This window comes from Rhea americana, unplaced genomic scaffold (assembly GCF_003343005.1).
Source record: "Rhea americana isolate MKP2758 unplaced genomic scaffold, rheAme1 scaffold_35, whole genome shotgun sequence".
NCBI lineage: Eukaryota > Metazoa > Chordata > Aves > Rheiformes > Rheidae > Rhea > Rhea americana.
Genome location: NW_028186479.1, coordinates 2,689,091 through 2,712,626, shown reverse-complemented (window position 1 = coordinate 2,712,626; position 23,536 = coordinate 2,689,091). Strand labels below are relative to the sequence as shown.

Here is a 23,536-nt window from a genome sequence, read left to right as displayed (position 1 = left end):
GTCTATCTTCTTTTTCATTGTTCTGTATGGTAGCAAGGATCAGGTGGAAGATCTATCCTTTCTTATRTATGTTTATAAATCAAACTCCTCCAGGTGGGACTGTTATCAAACTAGGTTAACTTTCAGACTTTGTGTGATAGACAATGTCTCTTAAAATTATCCCACTGGGTTTCCAGGCCACTGTAGTCCATATGCTGCCAGCCTTTAAAGAACACAGAAAAAAGCAGAGGGGCAGACATTGCAAAAGAGAAAACAAATGAAAGCTGCAGCCCATTCTTTATACCAAGAGGTTGTATGTAATATTCCGGAACAGTGTACAGCGAAGAGGAGCCTGTGGCAGAGAGCATTAGTAGTTACATTGTCCTTGGACAGAAACTATGGCATTTCAGCATACAAATCACCAAGTACTTTCTAAGCAGAAGAACTGAACTCTGTGCTGCAAAACTTTGAAAATCTTATCTATAAATAGATCACCTGTTTCAAATGTATGGGAATGTATGGGTTTATAATTCCTTAATGTTAAAATAGTTATATTTTTTGTAGTGCYGAGCAGATTGTGGAAAAACCCTGAATGCAGTCCTGCTATTTACCATTTTGTGGTAACCTTCTTATTGATTTCTTTTTTGGACTGATAAGAGAGAAAATACTAATTAGCTCTCTCCTTTTTTTGATAGCCTTCCTTATTACCAAACTAATTAGTGTCTAACTTTTATTGTTATGAGAATTAGAATACTGAAAAAAGATGCAGAGTAACAAAATTAAAAATGTGAGATTTTTCTAATGATTCTGTGCTGGGTCAGAAACTTATGTATTTCTTCCAACGAACTTCTGTTTTCTTTGAAAAAGAAAAGGGAGCACCATTTTGGATACCTGAAGTTCCATTACTGCACTGAATTCTTAAAATTAGTCTTTGAGCAAATGGGAGCAGTAAAGCATGGAAGGCAATTAGGGCTAGACTTGTTAAGTAAAAAAAATCATTTTTGATATCAATAAAGGTTTCTGCTTGATAACTAGTGGCACAATATTTATGACGTTAAGTCTAGTACTGGGAATACTCAGGAATTCGTTTGACATCTGAAACAAAAACAAAGTATCCAGAAAGGAGAAAAAGCCTTATTGCCACTCTGTCACTGTAAATAAACTGAGAAATAAGGGACTAGGATTAAAAATATATTAATGGATTTGTGCAGAAGGGTCAAAACTAGCAGTAGTTACGTCTTTTGATATTCAAATACTTTAATAAAAGGCCTCTGGCCTTACAGTATGATCTTGAAAAATCAGAAGTAATCCAAGATACAGTGGGTTGGTTTATGTTAGGGGACTTCATTAACTGAAAAGCTCTGAACTACAGGGTTTGACCTTTGAGGATGAATCAAATAGCTACATGACTGAGAAGAATTATCTGTATCAATATAAGTAGCCCTATTTTAAAAGAGAATAAAGCACACTGATATGAACTATGGATCTGAGCACTTTAAATACAGTGGTAACAGAATCTTTTTCATTGATTGTATTAGTTTTTCTATGTCTGAACTGCTTAACTGGCACTAATACTGTGTGCAGGCAAACCTGTAGTAATAGGTGACTTATGTGCAGGGTGCAACATGGGTGATGTAAACTTAAATATTTTGGTTTTACATTGTTCCTAACATTAATTGCTTTAAGTCAGTTATGATTCACGATGGAACGTAACTGGTCTTAATGGACCACAGTTGGTTGTGAAGTGCTGAGCTTATTTCATTTGTGGAACCCACAAGCTCCTTTTTTGCTAAATGAATAAAATTGCTCAGTATGGTTCTAAAATTGCCCCTCACTTTGAATCCTTCCAAGGTCTAGGACTCTTGCTTTGCAACAAAAAGAAGAATTCATATAATATCTGCCTTGAATTAATATAAACCTCGTTCTTTTCTTAAAACTCACAGAAACAGGATACTTATGCATCAGTCCTCCTTACTTAATATAGTTACATGCTCTGGAAGATAATGCAGATGTGTTCCACTTAGCTCTGTGGTATCTGTATSTACTTCCAAGTGTTATTACACAACACTCTGCACTGGACGGAGTGTTAGGCCTGCTCAAATGTGTTCCTTGGAGTCATGTTACACTCTGGTGGCTGCAAGGTACAAAGGACGTACATCTTGATTCAAGGAACACTATTCATGTCTTCCATTTTATGATTTGTGAATGTGAAAATTGTGGCTTTTGTTATGTATGTAGTTCAAGACAGGGTCTACTAAGCCTGCTCAAAACTTCCTCATTTTTATTTTTTCAGGAAATCATAACAGATCAAWTTTTTTAGTTGCAATAACAAATATGCAAGCTACTTTATATGGCAAAAAAACAAGTATATTGGCCTTTCTTAAGATTCCTGACTCTCCAATATGTAAACATGGGAAATCTGCCCCTTCTCTCTGTTGCTTCACCCCTACTATTGTGCACTACAGAGTTCTCTCAGGAGTGAAGCCTGATGCAAAAGTATCTCCAAAAGATTTTGGAAAAGAGCCATCATGGGAGAGTATAATTGACGCTGATGCAGCTGACTGATGAGTGAAACCCTGTCTTCTTATTAACTGCATCTTATTTTTTTTTGTAAATTTCATACATGGATTTTTCATCCTAACTTTCAAGACAAACCAAGGATGACCCTTGATCTGTTCTGCCAGCACATATGATCATGTGTTACAGCATTGTACATGACAGCACTTTGGTTGCGGCAGTGTGGAGCTCAGTGGAGGCCAATTGTGAATATGCGCTCAGCTTTTAGGAAGAGCTTGCAGCTTGCCTTGAGGATTGTGCTGCTTTTGCTCCTTTTCTAACAATATCTAAGCTTGGAAATTTAAAGATAGCTTATACATGCCCACACTAGCAGCAGTGACCGCAGTAGAGCAGCATTTGGTGCCTCTCTAATTTTTTGCTATCGCTCCTCTTTCTTCCTGTTTCTCTTTTTTGTTTATTAAAAATCATCAAGTATAGAAATGCAACAAGGATGGAAACAGCTTCCTTTTATTAACCATTTTTTCCCTAGGCTTCTTTGTCTAGAACATAATGAAACAGACAATTGTGAATTATGGGGCTATCAAAAGATTTTGGTAATGTCATAAACCAATTTGAATGAAGCTTGTACAATCTTTTTCTTTGCAATCAACAAGATCTTGAGAAGAGATTAAAGCCTGAAATTTAAAATATCCTTTTGTTACAGTACTTGAATGTGATTTCTTTATTGATTCTTCTCACTCTTTTGTCTATATGATTCAAATAGCAAACAGAAGCCCTGCTCTAATCAGTTGATCATCCTATTTTTAATTTGTGTGAGTGATTTAATCCCTTTGAATCACAGAAGGGACAAGTGACTTCATAAACCTGAGTAATGAGATTTGTTAAGCATTATTTTATCATGAGGATCTTTCCTAGAGAACATATCGGAAAATATTTAATTAAAACATAACGGGTGAAACAGTATACTGCTTCCTAGTAAAATCCTGCAAGGTTCCTCCTCCTACGAGGTTTTAAATTCTTTCACCTCCCACCAAAGTTAGCATGCAAGAACAGCTATAGGAAGACCTGTTTTGCCAGCACTGATTAAAGGAGAATGTACAAGACATAAAATAGTTATTCAGAAATAATATTAGAATTTTGAGATCTGGCACCTTACGTAGTCTTTCTACTAATGTACGTGGCAAAGCTTCTCTCATTAAATATAGCAATAATAAGTCAGATCTGTAATTATTATTGACTCAAATTAGCAAAAATCAGTCTTGAGAAGTTGGATGTTCAAGGGTTCAAAAAAGTCTTACCTGGATTTCCCTACATCTTTTCACAAGAAAATACAGACATGATTTTCTAGATGAATATACATAACATGAGTATCGAAACTGGGTCTGCAAGTAGTTCAGATGAGCTTCCATGTGAGCAACAAGTGGGGACAAAACTGGTAACATGAGGCTGCCATAACCTGAGCTGGCTGTGCTTCCCCATCCTGCAGTGGAACAGGCAAATACCCTTTCCACGCCTCTGGCTCTTTTCGGCTGCTTTTGTTGTCTCCTGTTCTTCCTACCCCTGGGACCAACAGCAGGGCCAGCGGCAGGCCCAGGCATCTGATAGCTCCTTGCCTGGCTTTTGCTTATTGTGAACAGCTCCTAATGCTTTTCTCCTCCTGGACTCTTCATAGTATGTGTGACTTTTGGACATCGTAAAATGTGGTGTCCAAAAGAAGTTATGGCCTATGCACGTCTCAAGGGAATGGCATTTGATCACCTCTCATATGCAGAATAATATCTCYGAGAAGTCTCCTGTAGCCATAGTTTGCTGCTTGGACTAAGTAATCTTTCTGTTGGCTTTGCTGTCTTTGCTGATGCCTTTAGGGTCTGAGCCTCACCTACTGATGTTTTGCTGTTCTGAGCCTTGATGTTCTGAACAATGTGTTTTGCCAGCCAGCTAATGTAATATTGTTCCTTTGAAGGCATCAGATGCTGCAACTTGATAGCCTAACTACTTTTTCACTTTACTGTATAGAATGATCAGTCTTCACCTTTGGCTGGCCTCCAGTAGTGCAGCAACAGTATTCCTCTAGGCACCAAAAAGGTAATGAATGCCCTTCAACCTGCTAATGCTTCTTCTTCCCTGTCTCAGTTACCTGCAGCTGACTAATGTTTGAATTCCACAGGTGATGTTGATATCAATAGAGGTAAGCATGACACTTGAATTATTAATGCCCCAAGATCTGATTTTCACAAGTGCTGAGATCCTGCAGTGTTTGTTTACTCCACATAGAGTTGGGAATTCTTTATATTTCTAAAAATGCAGCCCCTAGCTTTTCTTGGGTAACAGACAAAGAGCCAAGACCTTACCTTATGCAGCTTCCAGGTTAGGTTTGCAAAAGTATCTGGTAATTTTGTAAACTTCTGTCTTCAAGACTTTCTAAAGGGCCTAGCATTTTTCTGAATAATTTCTAAAAGTCAGAACCATCCATATGGTGTTGAGGTTTGCRCACCAAAATTAGGTAATTCAGAATCTCTGAGTCACATTTGGATAATCTTGTTTTCTTGTTTGGAAAATCCTTTTCAGATTTTGTGGCACTGAAGAAAGAAAAAATTCTCCATTACCCCATTTTTTTCTCTTTCTTCCTTCAGTAAAGGATGCAGTTATTCTACTATTTAAATATTTGTTCAAGGACTTCGTTTTTTGCATAGTTTAGAGGTTCCATATATAATGAAAAGGTTGTGTCTTCATGCAACATCAGGAAGTGGGACAGATAATGAGAATAGAGCAGTCACTAATGTAAACATCATSATATCAAATTTGTGATCCACAGATCACAGAGAGAAGATGCAGATGCAGATTTTCATCCTTCCAAATATGGCAATTTAAGAAGAATGTTGGTTCATTAATGTTTAAATGTAGTTCTCAATAGTTTATGTGCAACATAATTCACTTGTGTGGACATGGCTGCTTTCAGACAGCTAAGTATTACTTGTCAGTGTCAAACCTTTTAGTCTTCATTGCATACTGGAGCTCATTATGGGGGGTCATAGCTTCAGGTGAGGTAACTTGATTCATTTATGCACAAGTTAACCATGAAACATATAAATATTTTAAACTGATGTATATTTACTAGTGTAATATTGCATATAGAATTAGTTGTCTGGTTTGTCTGCCAAAGTTTCAAAGCTTGCAGTTTCTGAATCACATTATCACATTATCTAAGTCTGATGGGCTGGGTTTCTAATGGATTTGTGCTTCTGCCCTTTCCTTCAGTTGCTCTTTAAGCTCTTCTGAGCTCCTTTGTGACCCAGATGAATTGAAATCTTGTCAGCTTAGTGCACTGACAAATGAAAATAGGCGACTAACGTTGYTCGTCTTTTGCTGTTTTGTTCTCTGCTTACCAAGATGTCCCTTGTACTGTGATCACTTAAAATCCTACGTGCTCAACAGTCATGTTTTTCATAGAGACTGATTGCAATCTGTTGATAAAGAATATCATCTTGAGCAGATGCTCACCAGTAGCTACCTCTTCTTACATTTACTTAGTATTATAATAATAAATAATGAAGTAAGACTGTAAAGGACCATTTAATCATGTGGTCTGACCTCCTCTGTATCTTAGCTCATTAACTTTCATACAGGTACCAGCATGGAGGGCAGTAACTTGCACTTGGCTAAAATGTGGCTTCCAAAAAGACATGTTGTTCTGGATGGAAGACATCAAACCATTAAAAATTTCTTTGTGTCCTTGTTAGTTTGTTCTGTGATGAATCAYCACTTTAAGAAGAAAAATCATGCACTTCATTTGAATTTGTCTGACTTCAGTTTCCACCACAGCTTCTTGTTATGCCTTTCTGTGCTAGATTAAAGAACCCTTCAGAATTCATTATTTTTTCTCCACAGAGATACTTACATGCTGTAATCAAGTCAATTTTTTGATACGATAAACAGATTGAGCTCTTTAAGTCTTGCTTAGCAGCATTTTTCTTCAATTCTCAAATCATATTTTTCAGCTCTTATTCTGCTCCCTCTCCAATTTTTCTGTTTTTTTTTWAAATTATACAGGATTGGTCTCCTCAACAATATATCCATAGATACAACTACCTCCCTACTTCCTACTTCCAGATGCAGATTAATGCAGATTAATCCATGTTACCAGTGTTACACTGAGAGGTTATGATGAGTTGTTGACTACAACCCCTTAATCTATTTCAGCAAGTGTTGTCTCTCTTCTATACAGTGTCTACATTCCTTCACACTAGAGTTATAGTAACTGTATTTTGTTTTACTAGGCCCAATTTTGCTACTCAATTCAGATTATTCACCTGATTGCTTGTTCCTTATTTCTCTTACCTTTCCTCATTTTTTTTTTGTCATTTTCAGAAATGACTTCCTTTTCACAGAAACATACCCCTTTGACAAAGGTTACTGTCAGGAAGTTCTTTGTCAATTTAGCATATGCGTTACTGAGCAGTWTTGTACCATACTACGCTTTCTTTCACACCGTCTTGAAGAAAATTGTCAATATATACTTACTTCAATCAACCAAATATGCAATCTTATAAAAAATGAATTTAGGGAAGTTTGATTAGGCCTTGTCTTCATTAAAAAACTTTCGTCTGGAATTATTTTGATTTCTTCCATTGAAATTTTTCTTATTTAAAACCAATATTCCCACTATTACATAGGGTTCTGATGTTGGCCTGTAGCTACCTGCCATTCCCCTTATCCTTTTTTGAGTAATGGTATAACATGAGCACACCTTTTGAATTTTGCAAGTATTCCAAAGTTTATTCAAATGGCAGCAGGTGAAAGATCTCAAATATCTGTTCTACAACTTGGAGTAAAAGTTATGTAAGTTTGCTGATAGGCAAATGGTCATGATTTCTATCTTTCTTAATTACTAACAGGCTGGAAMAGTTCTCCATAGTCCTCACGAGATCTGTCTGTTTCCTTTGTAGTACAGAAGTACTTAATGAACTTTCTTACATTTTCTGCATCAGCACAAAAACACTTATGAACTCCATTTATTGATGGGCCAACACCACTGCTGGGTTTTCTTTTATTCTTAACATACTTAGTATGTCTCATTTGTCTTCAGCTCTTACAACCAGTGGGTCTTCCTGCCTATTAACTTCCCTTATCAGTTTTCTGTATTTTGCAGCTTGCAATTTATATCAGCTGTAATTTGTATCAATTTTTGTTCTCCATTTTATTTCTAGCTGCCACCTTTGAGCTTATAAGGTAAAGTTACTGCCTTCTATGACGGCAAAATCATAGCCTTTTGGCCGTTTAATAAAGTCTTTAAGAACATCCCCCTTCTAGTGTTCTCACTAAATGTTTTTTGTCTTGTCAGTTTTACTTACTGTTTTCTTCAGCTTGAGGAAATTAATTTTTTTGATGCACCAGAAATAGGTAGTTTTCACAGGCACTTTCCCTCATTTACCCATGGTGAATATATCAGGCCATGACCACTTCTTTCCAGGCAACTGCTAACTTTTAGTTTAACGATATCTGCCATTTTATCTATCATAATCAGGTTCCAATACTTATCTCTGTTTCAGGGTAGGATATCTACCGGGCTACAAAATTACCTTCTTAACCTTACTGGTAGAAGTCCTTAATGACAGTATAGCCTGTAGCTGAAGCTAGACATGGGGTAGATTTGTTTTCTAACAAACAAGAAAAGCTAGGATATGATGCGTGTGAATAAATGTTTAATTTACCCGATATTTCAGCAGTTTCCAAAAGTCTTCACCCAACTTCAACCAGGCCTGAATTCTGAATTTCGGCAGTTAATTTTTGGACACTTCAGGGCTTCCTACTACAACAGCACTAGCACCTTGGAATTAGTAATGCATATGCAGCACTGAAGAGGGCTGGTGCCCTAGAATAAACCTGCTTAACGAGGGCCACCACAATTTGCTCCGAGGCCTGAAAATCATCTTTAGCAGTGGGCCATGCCTCGGCAGTGCCTTGTTTGGCCTGCAAGCACTGTTGGACTTGCCTGCTGGTGGCAGAGCCGGCTGCATCCCCACCTGCCAGCCCCAGGCAGGCTCCTGTTCTGGGGTCAATCCGAGAGGAAACTCCATGGCAAAGAGGAGCACCGCTACTAATGTCCCCGCCCAGTGCTGTGGGTAAGCTCGCCGCTATTAAAAATTCTTCTCCTTRTTTACTCACAGCCTCTGTGAGGCCAACTGCCAGAGAGGAATGGCTTCACCCAAGCMCTGAACCTGGTATTTACAGATTTCAATCATTGTGCCGGTATTATAACCCACAAAATAACTCCGACAGCCGCCGTGTTCTAACCACACTAGTAACGTCGTTGATTCGCCCGAACCCCGCGCTTTCCCTCCGGCGGGGCTCACGGGAGCCTCCAACGGCCGTTCCCGGCTGGGCTCATGGCGCCGGCCGCCGCCAACGGCCCCGCGCGCGGCGGTTAACGGCTCCGCCCCGCTGCGGAGCCGCGGCACGAGGCGCGCTGCCCCCGGCAGTGGTAGCCCCCAGCGGGGCGGGCGGGGGGCTCCTTCCTTCCTTGGGGGCTGCTTTAAGAGGCAGACTCTTTTCCACACTTTTGGAAGTCCCCGTCGTCCCGCGCGACCGCCGTTTTTCCACGCGCGGCCAACGACMCTGCTGGCAAATAACGGCGCCCGCTAGAGTCCCGCACCGGGGGCAGCCGGGCGGGACAACTCCCTCCCCCTCCCCGCCCGGCGAGCGGCCGCCCCGGCCCCGCTCCCGCCCGGCGGCGCCTGTCACCGCCACCCTCCCCGCCGAGGCGCGGCTGGCGGCGGGCCAGCGCCGCTGAGGGTATTAATAGGCCGCCTGGAGGTGGCGAGGCCTCGCGGCTGTGGGTGAAGGCTGGCGGTTCCAGCGCACAGCGCGGCACGAGCTCGGCGCGGGAGCGGCCGCGGTGGGGAGGTGCTTGCCCTCCGCTCCGGTGTGCAGCGGGCGCCCGTTCCGAGCGGCGGCTTCCACCGCGGAGGCGAGATGGAGGGTAACCGCTGCCGGGCACAGCCGCCTGCTCGCTCGCTGTCTTCCCCGCCGCCGTGTGAGCGCCGGGAGGGGCGGGCAGCCGGGGCCTCTCGGYGGGGAAGGGGAAACCGGGCCGCCCCCGGGTGAGAGGGGAGAGAGGGCGAGGGCCACCTCCGAGGAGGGCTAGAGACTTCCACAGGAGCGCGTGGAGATGAGCGGAAAGGCTGCCTGTTGAATCTYGCTCCCTATACCTCTATATCCTCCTTCTGTTATGCGCAGAATGCTTTAATAAGGTTTAGTGCTTGCAACAGTTACTGTAAAAGTGTTGTGGTATGGTATTTTTGTTGAAATAAATGATCATTAAAGAGTGGTGCCATTCTTCTTTTTTTTGTTTTTTGTTTTTTTTTTTTTGTTTGTTTTCTAGGCACCAGAATAAAACGGGCATGGCAATACAGTGATTTGCTTTGGAGCAAAACATCTTGGGAAGGGAGAAGTTAATCCTGTTTTTGTAAATGTAATGTCAAGTTAACTTAACCTGCATTAACAGGAAGATCTTAYAACATAATGAAAAATCAGTTTGATGTGTTGTGAAGCTTGGTGAGAAACTTAGAAGATGGCAGAGGAAAAAATTGTGGCCATGCTTAGGTTTCAAATATGCAATTAATTGCAAGGTTAAGAGAGAAGGACTTCTGTGGTCTTGTGAGAAGAAACCTATTGCTAGTCAAAAAAYAGGAAGTGTTGGCAGATGCCTGTCCCCTTTCTCGCAAGAACATTATTCTTGATAAGAGTTCCTCCACTTCTTCCAAAGTGAGATCTCCTCATCCATGGTTATATCCTTCTTTAAGACTAAAAGAAATATGTTCTGTTAAACTTTTTTCTTTTTTTTTTTCCCCAAGTTGTTACTTCCAGGTTGAGAAAGTCTTCTAGCTTATCTTGTGTCTTGTGTTCTTGGGTTGGGGGGGGACTAAGTCGTTGGCACTCTGTTGGAGGAAAATCTCCAAATAACAATGTATTTGGGAGAAATTACAGGCATTTATTTAATGCTGGTTTCTTCTTGTTTGATTTGCTTTGAGTAGAATAAACTTTAGTAAAGTTACGTGACACTTGTAGTATGCATTAAAGTATGTTGTAGTGTGCAGTCATTTAAGCCATTTTACCATGTTAGTAGCAGCTCCAAGACTGTTTGATTTCAAATACAGTTATCTTAATTTCCTCTGTTGAGACAACACCAAAGATGCTTTTAGTGGTGTGCTTAAGACAGATCTTGGTGTTCTCTTTGGCTGAGTATAGTGTTCTTGCTCAAATGCTGCCCAAAGTATGCTGCCAAAAGTCTGATACAGGCCTCCTTCCAAAACCATTTGCTTGTGCTAGTGCAATTATATTCCCCGTGGCTGCTGCTGCAAGCTTTTCAGGCTTTCTGCCTTGCTAATGAATAGCATCTGTAACTTGTACATATTTTCTCTCTCATCAGAAATTCTTCRGTCTGTCTCCCCATCCTCTGTTTCTTTTAACTTTGTTGATATGTTGTGTTTTACCCCAGGCACTCTCACGTTCAGAAACCTGAATGTATTTCCCATCAGCAGGGTGCTGAAGGAAGTTGAGCTGCACTGTTGCTTTTGCTAGTGGTATTGGCTGTAACCGTTTCATGGATTCAGGTGACTGGGGACTTGGGGAAAGATTTTGCTAGTGACATGCTGAGTAGTTGTAGAAATAGGGCTGTTTAGTTCCTGAGGTGGTAAAGCCTTTGCTGCCTGCTGAAATCTTTTTGCTTTTTCCAGCAAGCATGATTCTACCTTAAAAAAATCAGTCTTTGTGGGCTACTGTGTGTGGTAGTTCTCCTTTCAGTATGAATAGTACATGCTTTTAGCTGGATCCTGTTAAACGTGTGTACAAAAACATCTGAGTGGCAGAGACAAGCAGCAGTAGTACTGTCTTTGCTTTGCACAGCTGGAGCAGCTGGCAAAGTGGACACAGTTGCAGTGGAGACGTGGATGTGTTCCCCAGTGTATAAAATTATCCTTGCAGAGGCTACTGTGGTCATGAAAGCAGTGGGAGCACTCCTGGGAAATTACATCATCTTCTCCTCCTCCTTCTTCTTCTTTTTTTTTTTATTCTTTGCATATATGAAATTGTACGTTTATGAAATTCATTTTGCTTGTTGCTAATTTAGCCTAATTTCTCTCTACGATTATCACTACTGTTCACAAGGGTAGCCTTGCTGACTGTGCAGGTATGAGCCCGAGGATTTTTTAGGCATGCCTCCACTGACAAAAACGGTAGCAAACCTTCCTATATGGATAGGGACCAAGCTGCAGATTCCTGCTCCTAGCTGCAGCAGCCAGTTCAGACTGCATATGTCTTTCAATCATAGCTGTCATTTGGCATCGTTGTAGCTTTCCGAGGCTGTTCTGGCGAGGAAAAAGCTTGGAGAATTAATGTGCTTAAAAAAAGAGGAGATGCCCCCTTGTGGGGCGTAAAGCCTGAGTTTATTAAGCAGAGTCTCAAACAAGTCCTTACTGGCTCATCAGGTACAACAGATAGAGCTGGAAAAAACGGAAGGGAGCAGCCAGCATTTACGCAATATGCTGCCTTCTGAATCGCCAGCCACTTTGTGCATATGCGGTGTGTTTGGGGAGTTACGTGGTTTAAGTCTGCTAGCAGAATGGGGAGATGAACTGGCAAATGTTTACTTCATGTATGACAGTGCCATCTCAAACAGGTGTAATGTGGAACATGGTAAATGTGCTGAAAGTTAGTGTCTTTGAGCRTCTGGTAGTGTGACGCTATAGTTAGTTTTCTGGTGTGAGCAGAGAGATATGTTCTCTCCTGTATCTTAAAATTGTGCCTTTGGAAGAAGGGAAACACAGGTGTGCAAGGAATAAGTTGGCATCAAACAAAGCCATTCTATGYGAATATGTTCGTTGTGATTTAAAATTAATGAAATTTTCTTCAGTCAATGGACATCTAGCAACGAAGCTTAACTTGATATTTAAGAAATAAATAACTTAGAAGATGCCTTAATCAAAAAAGAAGAATTGTCACTTATACAACCACTTTAATGCATTAGGGGATCTTGCTGAATGCTAATTCTGTTGATTTTGCCTGTTAGTTTAGTTTTTGTATACCTTAATTCCCCTGGCCTTAAGTATTTAAAGCTGCCTGCTTCTGTAACAGGCATTTGTATTTGCATAAACTTTTACCACATGTTCTAAGCACAAAATGTGGGCACATTAAAATACATGGATTTGTTTGTTTTTTCCTTTTCATGGTCAGATTTGAGACAGATAGTTCCAATGTACACCCCAGATGTTTACAGAACTACCTCTTCAGGCTTTGCAAAAAACAAAAATTTCTTGCAGACATTTTTGTTTTGTATCTTTCTGTCACAAACTCTAGAGGATGTTGGAGACAATTGTTTATAAAGCATTAGCAGCTCATGGGACTTGGACATGCTAAATTGAGGCCTCTTTCCCTCCCTCTTTTCATTTTTCAATCTGTGTGTGCAGGTTATTGTATTTCAGCATTAATGGAGTTTATGCATGTGCAATCAGGGAATAATAAATTTAAAAGGTAGGCAGTTGTTGTTTATGGTACATCGGTGGAGGTTATTTTWGTTGGTGAATATTATTAAAAAGATACAGTGAGTCAGGGTTAGTACTAGGGTAATAAATGGTGACTTTGACCTGGTTTAAATGTATATCCATCTATATTACTGTTTTTTCAGTGTACATGATGTTGATTTTTCCTTAGTGAAAAACTAAGGCGACTTAGTTGCTGTTGTTGGTGCCTGGAGGAGTGTTTAAAGGAAAAAGTTAGTGGACCAGGGATTTACCAATGCTATAAATATGATGAGGAAAATAGTTCCTAGTGACCAAGGACTTTTGTCAGTGAAGCAGCAATAACTCTACAAAGGGCTTGGTTAAATCTAGATCATTTGGAACAGCTTTTGGCTGTAAGGCTTGGATGTCCCTGCCCTTTGTCGCATCTCATCATATGYAGTCCGAAAAGCCTCAGAAATACGATCTTATCCGTTGGCAAATGTCAGGGTCTCAACAAGAAAGGTAGTATTATAAGCTGTTTGGCTTCCTTCCCCTACTTACAAGACAGCTTGTGTCTCACTGAGCTGCTTAAACTTATTTTTCTCATGCGGACCTCCCCCATTGTTCAGGGATTATTGATCCCTCTTTGATGCAATTTAACACATTAAAAAGCTGTGCAACTTGGTGAGTAGGAAAGAGCAAGCAACAAATGCTGTATATACCAAGTATTTGGTTGCAGTGTTGATGCTGATCTGGAATGACTGCTGGAAAGTGTTGGCATGGTCAGAAAGAAAAAAAGTACATACATGTTCTGCCTGTAATTGCTTAGAGAAAAATAAAGATGGGTCACAGGTGCAGCCACACTGCAGCTGGTGCAGTGACTGCAGCTGGGCCTGTTCCAGTTGCCATAGCTGGCCAGCACTTGCATGGCTTCATTGGTGAGCTCTAGTGTGCATGGCACGGTTGGCCTGTGCTACTGCCAGGTGTCATCTGGGCCACTGCCCTTGAAGAGGACTGCCAGCATCTCGTGCTGGGACTTGGTGTGTGTTGTCACTCTGCAGCCTGGCCTTACCTCAGGAGTGGTTTGACAAAACTCCCTCAGAAAAGCAGGACTAGCACAAATGCAAAGCAATACATCCAGAGCCCTCCTGGGGTGTCATCTATGCAGCTGGTCTCTGCTGATCAGACCAGCAACGTTACAGTGGTTTGAGGATCTGTGGAGCCCTGGAGTGTGTGCAAAGCCATACATGACAATATCCATCTTCCAGCCTTATTCAGATTAGTTTCTACTTCTGCTGCTAACCTGTCTGGGAGCCCTTGAGTGATTCGCACTGGCACGCTGAGCCTTTACTCCTTCAAGACAAGGCCAGAAATGACTATCATGCTTTATGGAGTGTATGGGTTTTTTGTTTAGTCTTTTTTTTGTGTGTGTGTGTGTGTGTGTGCCAGTACTCATCAGCCTGAAGTGTTAGGCACTGTACTTGGCTTCTGTCTTAGGAAATTGTCAATGTATATGTGCATACAATGGAAAATTAAAGAGAAAGTAATTTGATCACCATCTTGCATAAGCAGAACCAAGCTACAGAGGTTACATGATTTGTCCAGTGCCATAGTAGGTCTTTGAGCTAGAATACTGTGGATTTTCTAAAAATGGAAATCAGAGTGGTAAATTATAAAGTCACATTTTAATCTAGTAACTACATTGCAGCAAGAACAGATCAGTGCAAGGCAGCTTACTCCATTTTGAAGATGGATTAAACTACCTTGCTCCATACAATACACTAATAGATTAAGAATACTTACATAGGAGCTAGTTTAGAGAACCTCGCGAGCTGGAAAGGTACATCCCAATTTACTATGCACCAACTTCCTTGTATGAGTAAATAAGAGTATATCTATCTCAGAACAATGTTGTAGACGTAAATTAGTGAAGAGTTAATCGGAAATGCTTTGTAGGGAAAAAAAAAAGGAAGTGTTTATGATGCTTAAAAAAGTGAGGAAGGGAAAAAGTTGTTTTGACTAACTTGAATGTACAGGTAAACCTTCTTAAAAAGAAAACAGATTTTCTCTTCAATTATTTTTACATTTTAACTTTTATTGAATCACAGAAAGCTCTATTTTATTGAATTACTGCTTTCTAAGTTGAATTTTCAAAGACTGGAGTTAAAAATTGTTTTTATGTTAATGCTAAAAATACAGTTCTTGCATGAAATTACAGGCTGTCAGGCATTGCTTTTAAAATCAAGTTGCAGAACTTCCATTTGGGAAAAAAAAACTTGTATTTTTGCATCATTTTTTCCAGTGGGGAGTATAGAAATTTGAGAGGTTCTTTATATTTTGTGGGTCACACACAGATTGGTCATTTCCATCACATTTCAACCCCCTGAATTTGTTACTTCCTGAAGTTGTTAGACCTTGATATCCCTTGCACAGTGCCTGTAACTGACTTGTATGTTGCAAATACACTCACTTTCTCACAGAAAAAGGAGGCACAAAGCGTTCAGTACTAACGTGGAAACTTTTAATTAAAATAAAAGGCATTTTATATCTGAGATGCTCTCTATGCTGTTGGCAGACATTGAGAGTTAGAACATGTGAGCCGGCAGAATCTCACTGGGGTCAGGGAGTTAGGATTTCCACTTCATAGTTGGCAACTGCCATTTCTCAGTTTCATATCAAGGTGAATTCCAATTTTCCACAGGTTGTTTCCATAATTGGAAGTACTATAGCATGAATCACTCCTTCAGTTACTTGGTTGGGGCATCAAAATGTCATTATTAAATATTAACATCTATTCCTGAGTTTGGCTGCATAAAGATTCCTKTTTCTTAACTTCTGTCTCTTTTTAATAATGTCCTACATAGTACTGTCGTGTATAGAAAGCACTCGGAAGGCTATGACTGGGCACAACACRTTACGAGCATTTGACTGATACGGTGCCTGTTCGGGATTCTGGGAATATCRCTGAAGGCAGGACCTTGGTCTGGTAGGAATCCAAGGTCTGTGCTAAGATATTAGTGATTGTGAATCTTGTCCAGGATCCTCTCTATCCTTCCAGCCTTTCCTTTCAGAATGGGAAATTTAGGCATGGGACAGAGAAAAGGACTCTGTTGTACAGTTGCCCTTTAGTGCAACTAGTCTGCTGGAAAGGCCTGCTGAGCGGCTGTTGAGGCCAGACGCAAGCACTTCTCTCTGCCTCCAGTCCTGCTTCGCAAAGGTCACTTTTGYGTTTTTGCAGGGAGAGGATTCCTGTATGCAGGGGGCTGTTGCAGACCTTTGGAAAGGTGGCACCCAATTTGTTTCCTGTCCGCAGGTGTTGTCCATAAACCCAGAAGATGGGACCATATAGTATAGGAGCAATTGCATGAACCCTACCATGCCTTTGCATACTTTGTTCACTTGCGTGGCTTTTCCAGGACACTGGGTCAACTTGTATACTGGATTCTAACAAAGCTACATCTGTTTTAATTGGCAACAGGCTTGGGAAATTGGTTGGCTAAGAATCAATATATTTTACCTTAAAAGTAGAGTGACCTTACTCTTTTTTTTTGTCTACACAAAGTGGTGATTAAAGAAACAAAAGTTCTTGTAAAATTATGTATGCCAAGGAATTCAAGCAGTTGCATAGTACTAGATAATTTTTGTTTGTTTTAAATGTTTGATATACAGTATGGCACTGACAGTCCAGGTGGTGTGGACTGTCAGTGCCATACTGTATATCAAACATTAAAAACAAACAAAAATTACCTAGTTTGTTATCTAGTTTAATGGTGCTGTGGAGAGTTTGAAACTGAAGTTCACTCGTTTTGCTCTACACATACAAATAATATACTACAGTTTTTGAAAGAAGAACCATGACTAAATCATACATGATGAGAAGTTTAAAATCCGTTTCTTGTTAACGTTGACAATTATTACTGCATTTGTTACAGAGCAGAAATCAAACTCTGGTCAAAGTCAGCCATTTTCATTCACTTAAATAGTTGGTGGCGCTAGTACAGTGTAAACGGAGCAGGTTTTGGCTCTGACGTTGAAGCACAAGCTATTCTTTCACAAAAAAAACCCTTCTGTCTCCGTCTCTTCGTTGTAAGCAGTAAATCTTTCTGGGCATTTTATTATACTTTTCCAAATGTCGTCAGAATGTGCCAAGTACAAGGCTAGAGTTTCTTATTGCAGCGCAAGAATTTAGCAGTGAAAGTTTCCATATATTTATGCAAACACAGATGCAGGTTTTAAAATAGCTGGTAGCGCTTACATAAAGATATAGAAGCATCTGAAAAATGTTTGTTTTTCTGTACATTGCTTTAGCTCCAATTAATTTATGTTTTCTTTTGGGAAAATAATATTGATCTTAAAATTGGAATGCTAGTTTAAAATCCTTCAGCTGCTGCAATTGAATATTTCACTTGGGATGAAGGGTCAGAATTATGGGCTTGATCCTGCCTCTGCTGAAGCCAGTGGTTAAATCCCTAATTACCTTCAACCGGAGCCAAGATCAAGCCTTCTCCTTTTGGAGAAGGCTATTTTGAGCAGTCAATAATCCTTAATCTCTGATTTAAAGCACTTCCATTTAGTGAAGTTTTAGTTCTGTTTCAGGTCTGGAGCCATTTAGTTGAAACTGCATTTGATATGCTTTCTGGATGCCTGTCTTCTGAGTCTACTTAGGACTTAGCTTCTATATTCTTAAATGCAAAGGGAATGTGTTTGTTGCTGCTGCATCTCTAAGTCATTTTCTCGCCGTGTTTTTGGAAAACAAGAGCTGCATGTGGAAAGATGTTCTTTCTATATGCAGGTTACACGTGGATCATAAAGAGGTCCTTTAATGCAATCGGATGCATTTGAGACAGATCAGTAAAAGGCCTAAAATGCTTGAAAAATAACGTTTTTGAGCATTTGTGAGTTTAAGCATTTTTTTTGTAAGGGACAGCACTTAAAGATAATCAGTGTGTATGGTGTGTACGTTTCATAGCTTAGATGTTGACCTTTGAGAAAGCATTAAAAAGCATGCAATGTAATATGGATAGTGTGACACTAAAAGTGAAACTTCAGTGTTTGTGGAGGTTTACCCAGCTAAAACATAATAAATTTATCAAAGTTTTTTTTAAAAAAGATTAAAAAAATTTAAAAAATAGATTCTGTTTTAGAAATTCATATTTTTATCACTTACTTTTCTTTTTGCTATTCAAGATTATTCTGCAACAAAGAAGGAACACACTTTTAAATAAAGAAGAGTTTGGGACTCTCATAAGAACTCCAGAAATCAGTTATAAGTAGAACATTAACTATTGTTAAGATTTGCAGTAAAATAACGAGTTAGAAATGATATATACATGTAACAGTGGTTTACAAAATCTGAAGGTCTTTACCTCAGAGAAAATGCATGTTTAGTGCCAATTTGAGCTGTTAACTATGAAATAGTTGTTCCTCTTATTTTACATTAATAATCTGATTATATATTCCCAGGCAGAGTTTAGCTGATCAAGTTCAGATTGAAATGGTGATAATCAAAGTTATGGAGCAAGCGATCAAATAATTGCAAGGCATATTATTTCATTAAATGCCATTGAAGTGAAGGCTCTTTTCCCTCTCTTCCCTCTGATCCCTCTGCTTTGCCTTTCTTTCACAGACTTTGCCTAAGGTCCAAAACAGATGTTTGTGATGTAGGGGTAGGCTATGAACCTTTTTTTTCTGATGATATTTTCTTCCTCTGGCTCTGCAAAACATCTGCTGGAGACTGTAAAATTGTATTTATAGGTGAATAAACTTGCTTGAAATATTGAACTGTTGTTGTGCCCATCATCTGGCCCCCCAAAGAATTGGTAGAAAAAGTAATCCTTTCCAYGGAAATCCTGAAGAGGTTATTGTAAAGTCAAGGAAGTTACTAGTATTGCATCTCTGTGTAACAGTATTAAAAATAGGGCTGATGCAGTTACCAGAGAAAGCTTTTGCAGAGCTCTGATTTTAGTAGAGACCCCAGAGCAGAGTAGAACAAAAAGAGGGGTGGGAGGGTTCTTCCCCTCCACTGTTTCTACTTTAGGATGGTTCTGTAACCAAGGGAAGCATTAATATCTGTGTTCTGAGAGAGAGAGAGTCATTTCCCTCCATACAGCTTTTTCAGATCCTGTTCTCTGTTCTGTAGAGATGGAGCGCCTTTGACGTACTCGGAGATAGCATTATCTCCAGGAGATGATGAGGCTGAGCTTTCCTGTGTTTATATTAAACTCTGGTTAGCACTCAAGGGAGCTATACATGCATCAAAGGGAAAACTGACTYTTAATCCAAAAATAGTCCCTGTTCTGTCTGCCCAAAGAGCTAATGCCATCACGTTCTTTGTTAATACCTAGTACTTTAAGTCTTCTAAGGCTGACYTACTAGCTTATGTTTTCAGAAGGAAACCTCTAAGACATTTTCAAAGCTGTAATTTCTGTATGATGCCCATGCTGGGAAGCATGATAGGAACTGACCTCTCTGATGTGTAGGATTTTCCTTCTTTTCTTGTTGAAGATGCAGTCCTGTTTACCTGCCAGCTCTGTATCTGTCCCACATCACGTATGGGACAGTAACAACGTGCAGAAGGCTGTTCATGAAAACTTAGCATATTTGGCTTAAAACTAGAAGTAGTTTCAGAAAGGCAGAGGCTGGTCTTCTTTTTCGTCACCAGAATTATGAGAAGCCTGAGGTTCCATCTTACATTAGAATTTGATATTGTTTGTTATATTTGTCCTAATGAGTGGAAGCAAACTAAAGAACTGAGTCACCTGTAAGTATAAGCTGATGAGTTTGACAGGATTTCTTTAAGTCAGTGGACCCTCAAGAGTTATCAACCTTTCTAGGCAGTGTTGTTTTCCTTTGGTTGCCTCTTCTGTATGAGGAGCTGTTGTTATGGTAAGAATTGTGAACGTACTTCACACTGTTCAGCTGTTTATATAGACCTATGGTGGGGGGGGAAGGCTACCTTTCTTCTGCACTTTGTAACTGGAGCAAAAAGCAAAGCAGAAGATAAAGCACATAGACTTTACCCCTTCAGACATATTTACGCTGTCMCTATCCTCACTGTAGATGTTGGAGAAAACTCTTCAAGATAATGCTGCCTGGTTTCTTGCGTTGTAGCTATTCTAGAGAGAGATCAGTGGACAGGTGCTCTCTCTAACCTGGTTAATATTGATACGTAAGTTACCGCTTCTCATTTCAGCGCTATACTGTTTCAGATGTCTCAACCTGTTCCCTTGACATCTTTGAATGTCTCACTTTCCTCTATCCTTAAGTTGATTAAAACTGGAGTCCTGATCTTGCCTTATGAAATCAATACATGAAATAGATACGTGGTTGCCATAGTTAGCAAGTATCTTATAGGTATCCTGGATGAAGTGCCCTTTCAGAAGTAATGTAAAGGAGAAAGTAGTAATGTGTTTAGGGAACACAGCAGCAGAATATGTGCCATRGATGAAGATGAGGGGGGAGAAAGATATCACTGTGGAAGAAGTGATAATCTGCATGCCAAATTGCTGTAATAGGTGAATGTGGTCACTTAATGGGATAGAAGCGGAGAGAAGTGAAATACAGGTATGTGATAGTGACAGCAGTCTGGAGAGGTTTTATCTTTATGGAGTGAAAAAGAGGTCTGTGAAACAATTTGAGAAGGATGCAGGCAACTTGGAGCAATAGAACTGGCTGGTAGGAAGGAGTAGCATGAAAATATGGGAAAAGAAGCTGGGAATTATTTCATTGAACAAAAGGGGGAATGGARGGGATGATGTGTGAAAGGAAGCATTTTCAACTAAGAATGCCTCTTWCCTCACGCCCTCTCTATTTATGCACCTGTACTGTTTTCTAGTCCAGAATTGTATTTTTCTGTGTGTTTGGAAGTTGCCTTGCATGCTTTTGTATGCTACAGAAAGTAGATATCATACTGCAGGCTATTATTTTCTATGTAATAACAGTCTAGATTTAAAGTAATAGAAGTAGCTTTTCTGTCTGTAAAGGTGCTTTCACCAAAATCTAGGATGCTCATACATGTGAAAAGTCCATGGGAGTTCTTTCCTGTAGTAAATCATCAACAGTGAGAGAATATTTTCTAGTTTGWTTTGATCATCCAGGCCTCATTCTAATGGGGGGTTATTTATGTTACAGTTGATATTTACAAACAGGAGATGCTCCAGAAGAAGAATGCTGTCTTGGTGGATGGAGTTGTCCTAAATGGTCCAATAATGGACTCGAAAGCGGGAGAGAAGTTTGTGGAAGAGGCCTGTAAGATTATAATGGAAGAAGTAATCCAGAAAGCTGATGATATAACAGAGAAGGTAAAGTCTTTGTTTTTGAAAATTTGTAACAAATATAATAAGCAATAAATCTGATTTTTCTAAGCTGTATTTTATTGCACTTTAAAAGGCATCAAAATTGCTTTTAGGGGGTGTCTGGCTCTGAAATGGAAGGATATCATTCCAAATCAAAAAAGATCATATGTTATTAGAWAGTTCTATAATAATTACCATACATATTTGCAAGAAAACTGTTTTTCATCTCGAAGTACAAAGGTCACTTTTAGTTGACAAATGGATGGAAGGGGAAGGGGGATTTTTTGGTTTTGTTTCTTTATTCTGTATGAGTAAACTGTATTAGAGAAGGAGGAACAGTGGATGTGGTACCACTGTGGAAGGGTAACATTATGAGTTTGCTCTGTGTTTCGTGGAAGCCCTGCTTACGAAGGAGCATTTGGAGAGGCACTGAAATGAAGCATGCTTGCTGGGGGTGTGCCCCCGTTGCTCCCACCCGTTGGCAGAACAGCACCTGAAAATGCTACGCCTTTAGCTAAGGACAGAATTTGACTGCAGGGCTCTTGCTGCTAGCTAGGATATACAAACCATGAATGCAGTAGCCTGGTTTTCAGCCTCCAAGCTGGCTTTTCACATCCCAGCGTGCTAACAGGCACACCTTCTCCTCCCAGTCTTCTCCTTCCAGGCCTCCCCACCCAAGTTCTTATTCATGATCAGAGGATGCCTGAGACACAATAGAACTTGAGTTCCCAATTAGACCATTTTACTAGAGACTTTTTCTGGTGGTGTGCTGCACTCCAATGGGCAGTTTTCTGAARCCAGTGCTGACTGTGGTGCTTATGTAGTACCTTTATAACTCTCTTCCTCTTGGCTAACCTAGTCATTGCTCACRTCTCCCCACTCCCAATCACTAGGTTTGTGAATGGCGGGCTCCTGAAACACTGAAAATGATTCTTGATCTGGAAATGAGGGACACTGGAGAATCTCATCAGAAGCTCTTGCAACTCTGCCAAGATGTTATACAATACAGCGTCAAAACCAGTAGGAATTTGATTTCTAGTGATGTATTTTGTTGTATAGTAATGTAGAAAGGCAAAACTTATACAAAGTTTTGTTACTTTTCGGGAARCCAGAGGTGTGAGTATCTGTTTTCTTCCTGTGTATATGTGTATGCAAACTTTTGGTTGTGCTTCAGCTGTTTGAATGCTCATCACCAGAGGTGTCTGTGCTTGACTGGAATGTGTAATCATGGCAAACCAATCAAAAACTAATTCCTCTAGTGCTTAAGCATTGACATTAATGGTAGATTCAGCTGCTTTGAACTTTGTGGAAGTTCTCTARACAGGTACAATATAAGAATTAAGCAAAACAGAGAGGAGAAGGACTGCTGTGTGTGACTCTGCTGTCTGAGTAACAAGGAGTAAAGTCACTGTCACTGCCCTTACACAAATAAGGATACATTCCTAGCAGTGATTGCTATTGCCCTCTAGTGAACGGTAGTCCTACAGGGTGTTAATTTGCTAATTGGCGGCAATTCCTGTTCCAGACAGTATGAGAAGAATATGCAGGATTAGTGCTCTACAGCTAACATCTCTGCAGCATGTATTGTATAATTAGATYTTAGCAGAAAGAGATGAGTAACCTCTGTCCAGGAAATAGTGTAATGTATCAGAAGCTCAGGATTTCAGATGCATAGCTTAGGCTGTATTTTGGAAAGTGTGTAGGACCTTTGATTTAATTAGTTGCCCATTTCCTAGGTTTGTTCCCTGCCACAGTCCCTGCTGCTACAAAATAAAACCATAAAATAATTTTGAGAGTAAACTGACATCTTTGAAAACTGCTGAAAGGTAACATTACTAATCTAAAGGATCAGTGTACTAATTAGATGCAGATTGCATTCCTGAGTTACTGGAAGATGTTCTGTTTCTTACTTTTGTAAATTGTCTTCAAATTTTCATTTATTACATTGTGTCACCTTAGAAAGGACATTAAAATAGAAAAAATATGCTTTGCACATGGTTTTTATTATAAGTAGAAACATTTATGAAAGCTTCAGGTATCATATGCATTGAGTCATAAAGCTTAGCCTCTTCTGCACATAGAAGTACCATGCTGTGGGTTAAAATTTAATTAGTGATCTTATTGCTGAACTGACTTGCTTTAATAGTCGGCATTAGACTAGAATTCTCTCATAGCTTAGTTACATTCCAGTGTTTCAAGGCAATTAGACACTTTCTATGAACTTCTCATGTTAAGTCTGGAGCAAGATTT

The 23,536-nt window shown here is 39.9% G+C and overlaps 1 protein-coding gene across 1 annotated transcript in view; it reads left to right on the top strand.

Moving 5' to 3' along the window:
- The window catches only part of GADL1 (GAD like acidic amino acid decarboxylase 1), a 239,210-nt gene that overhangs the window by 147,561 nt on the left and 68,113 nt on the right, over positions 1 to 23,536 (top strand). The window contains exons 2-3 of the mRNA XM_085311799.1: positions 21,123 to 21,292; positions 22,180 to 22,306. Of these exons, the coding sequence (XP_085167925.1) occupies positions 21,123 to 21,292; positions 22,180 to 22,306 (297 nt within the window). The remainder of the gene's footprint in view (positions 1 to 21,122; positions 21,293 to 22,179; positions 22,307 to 23,536) is intronic.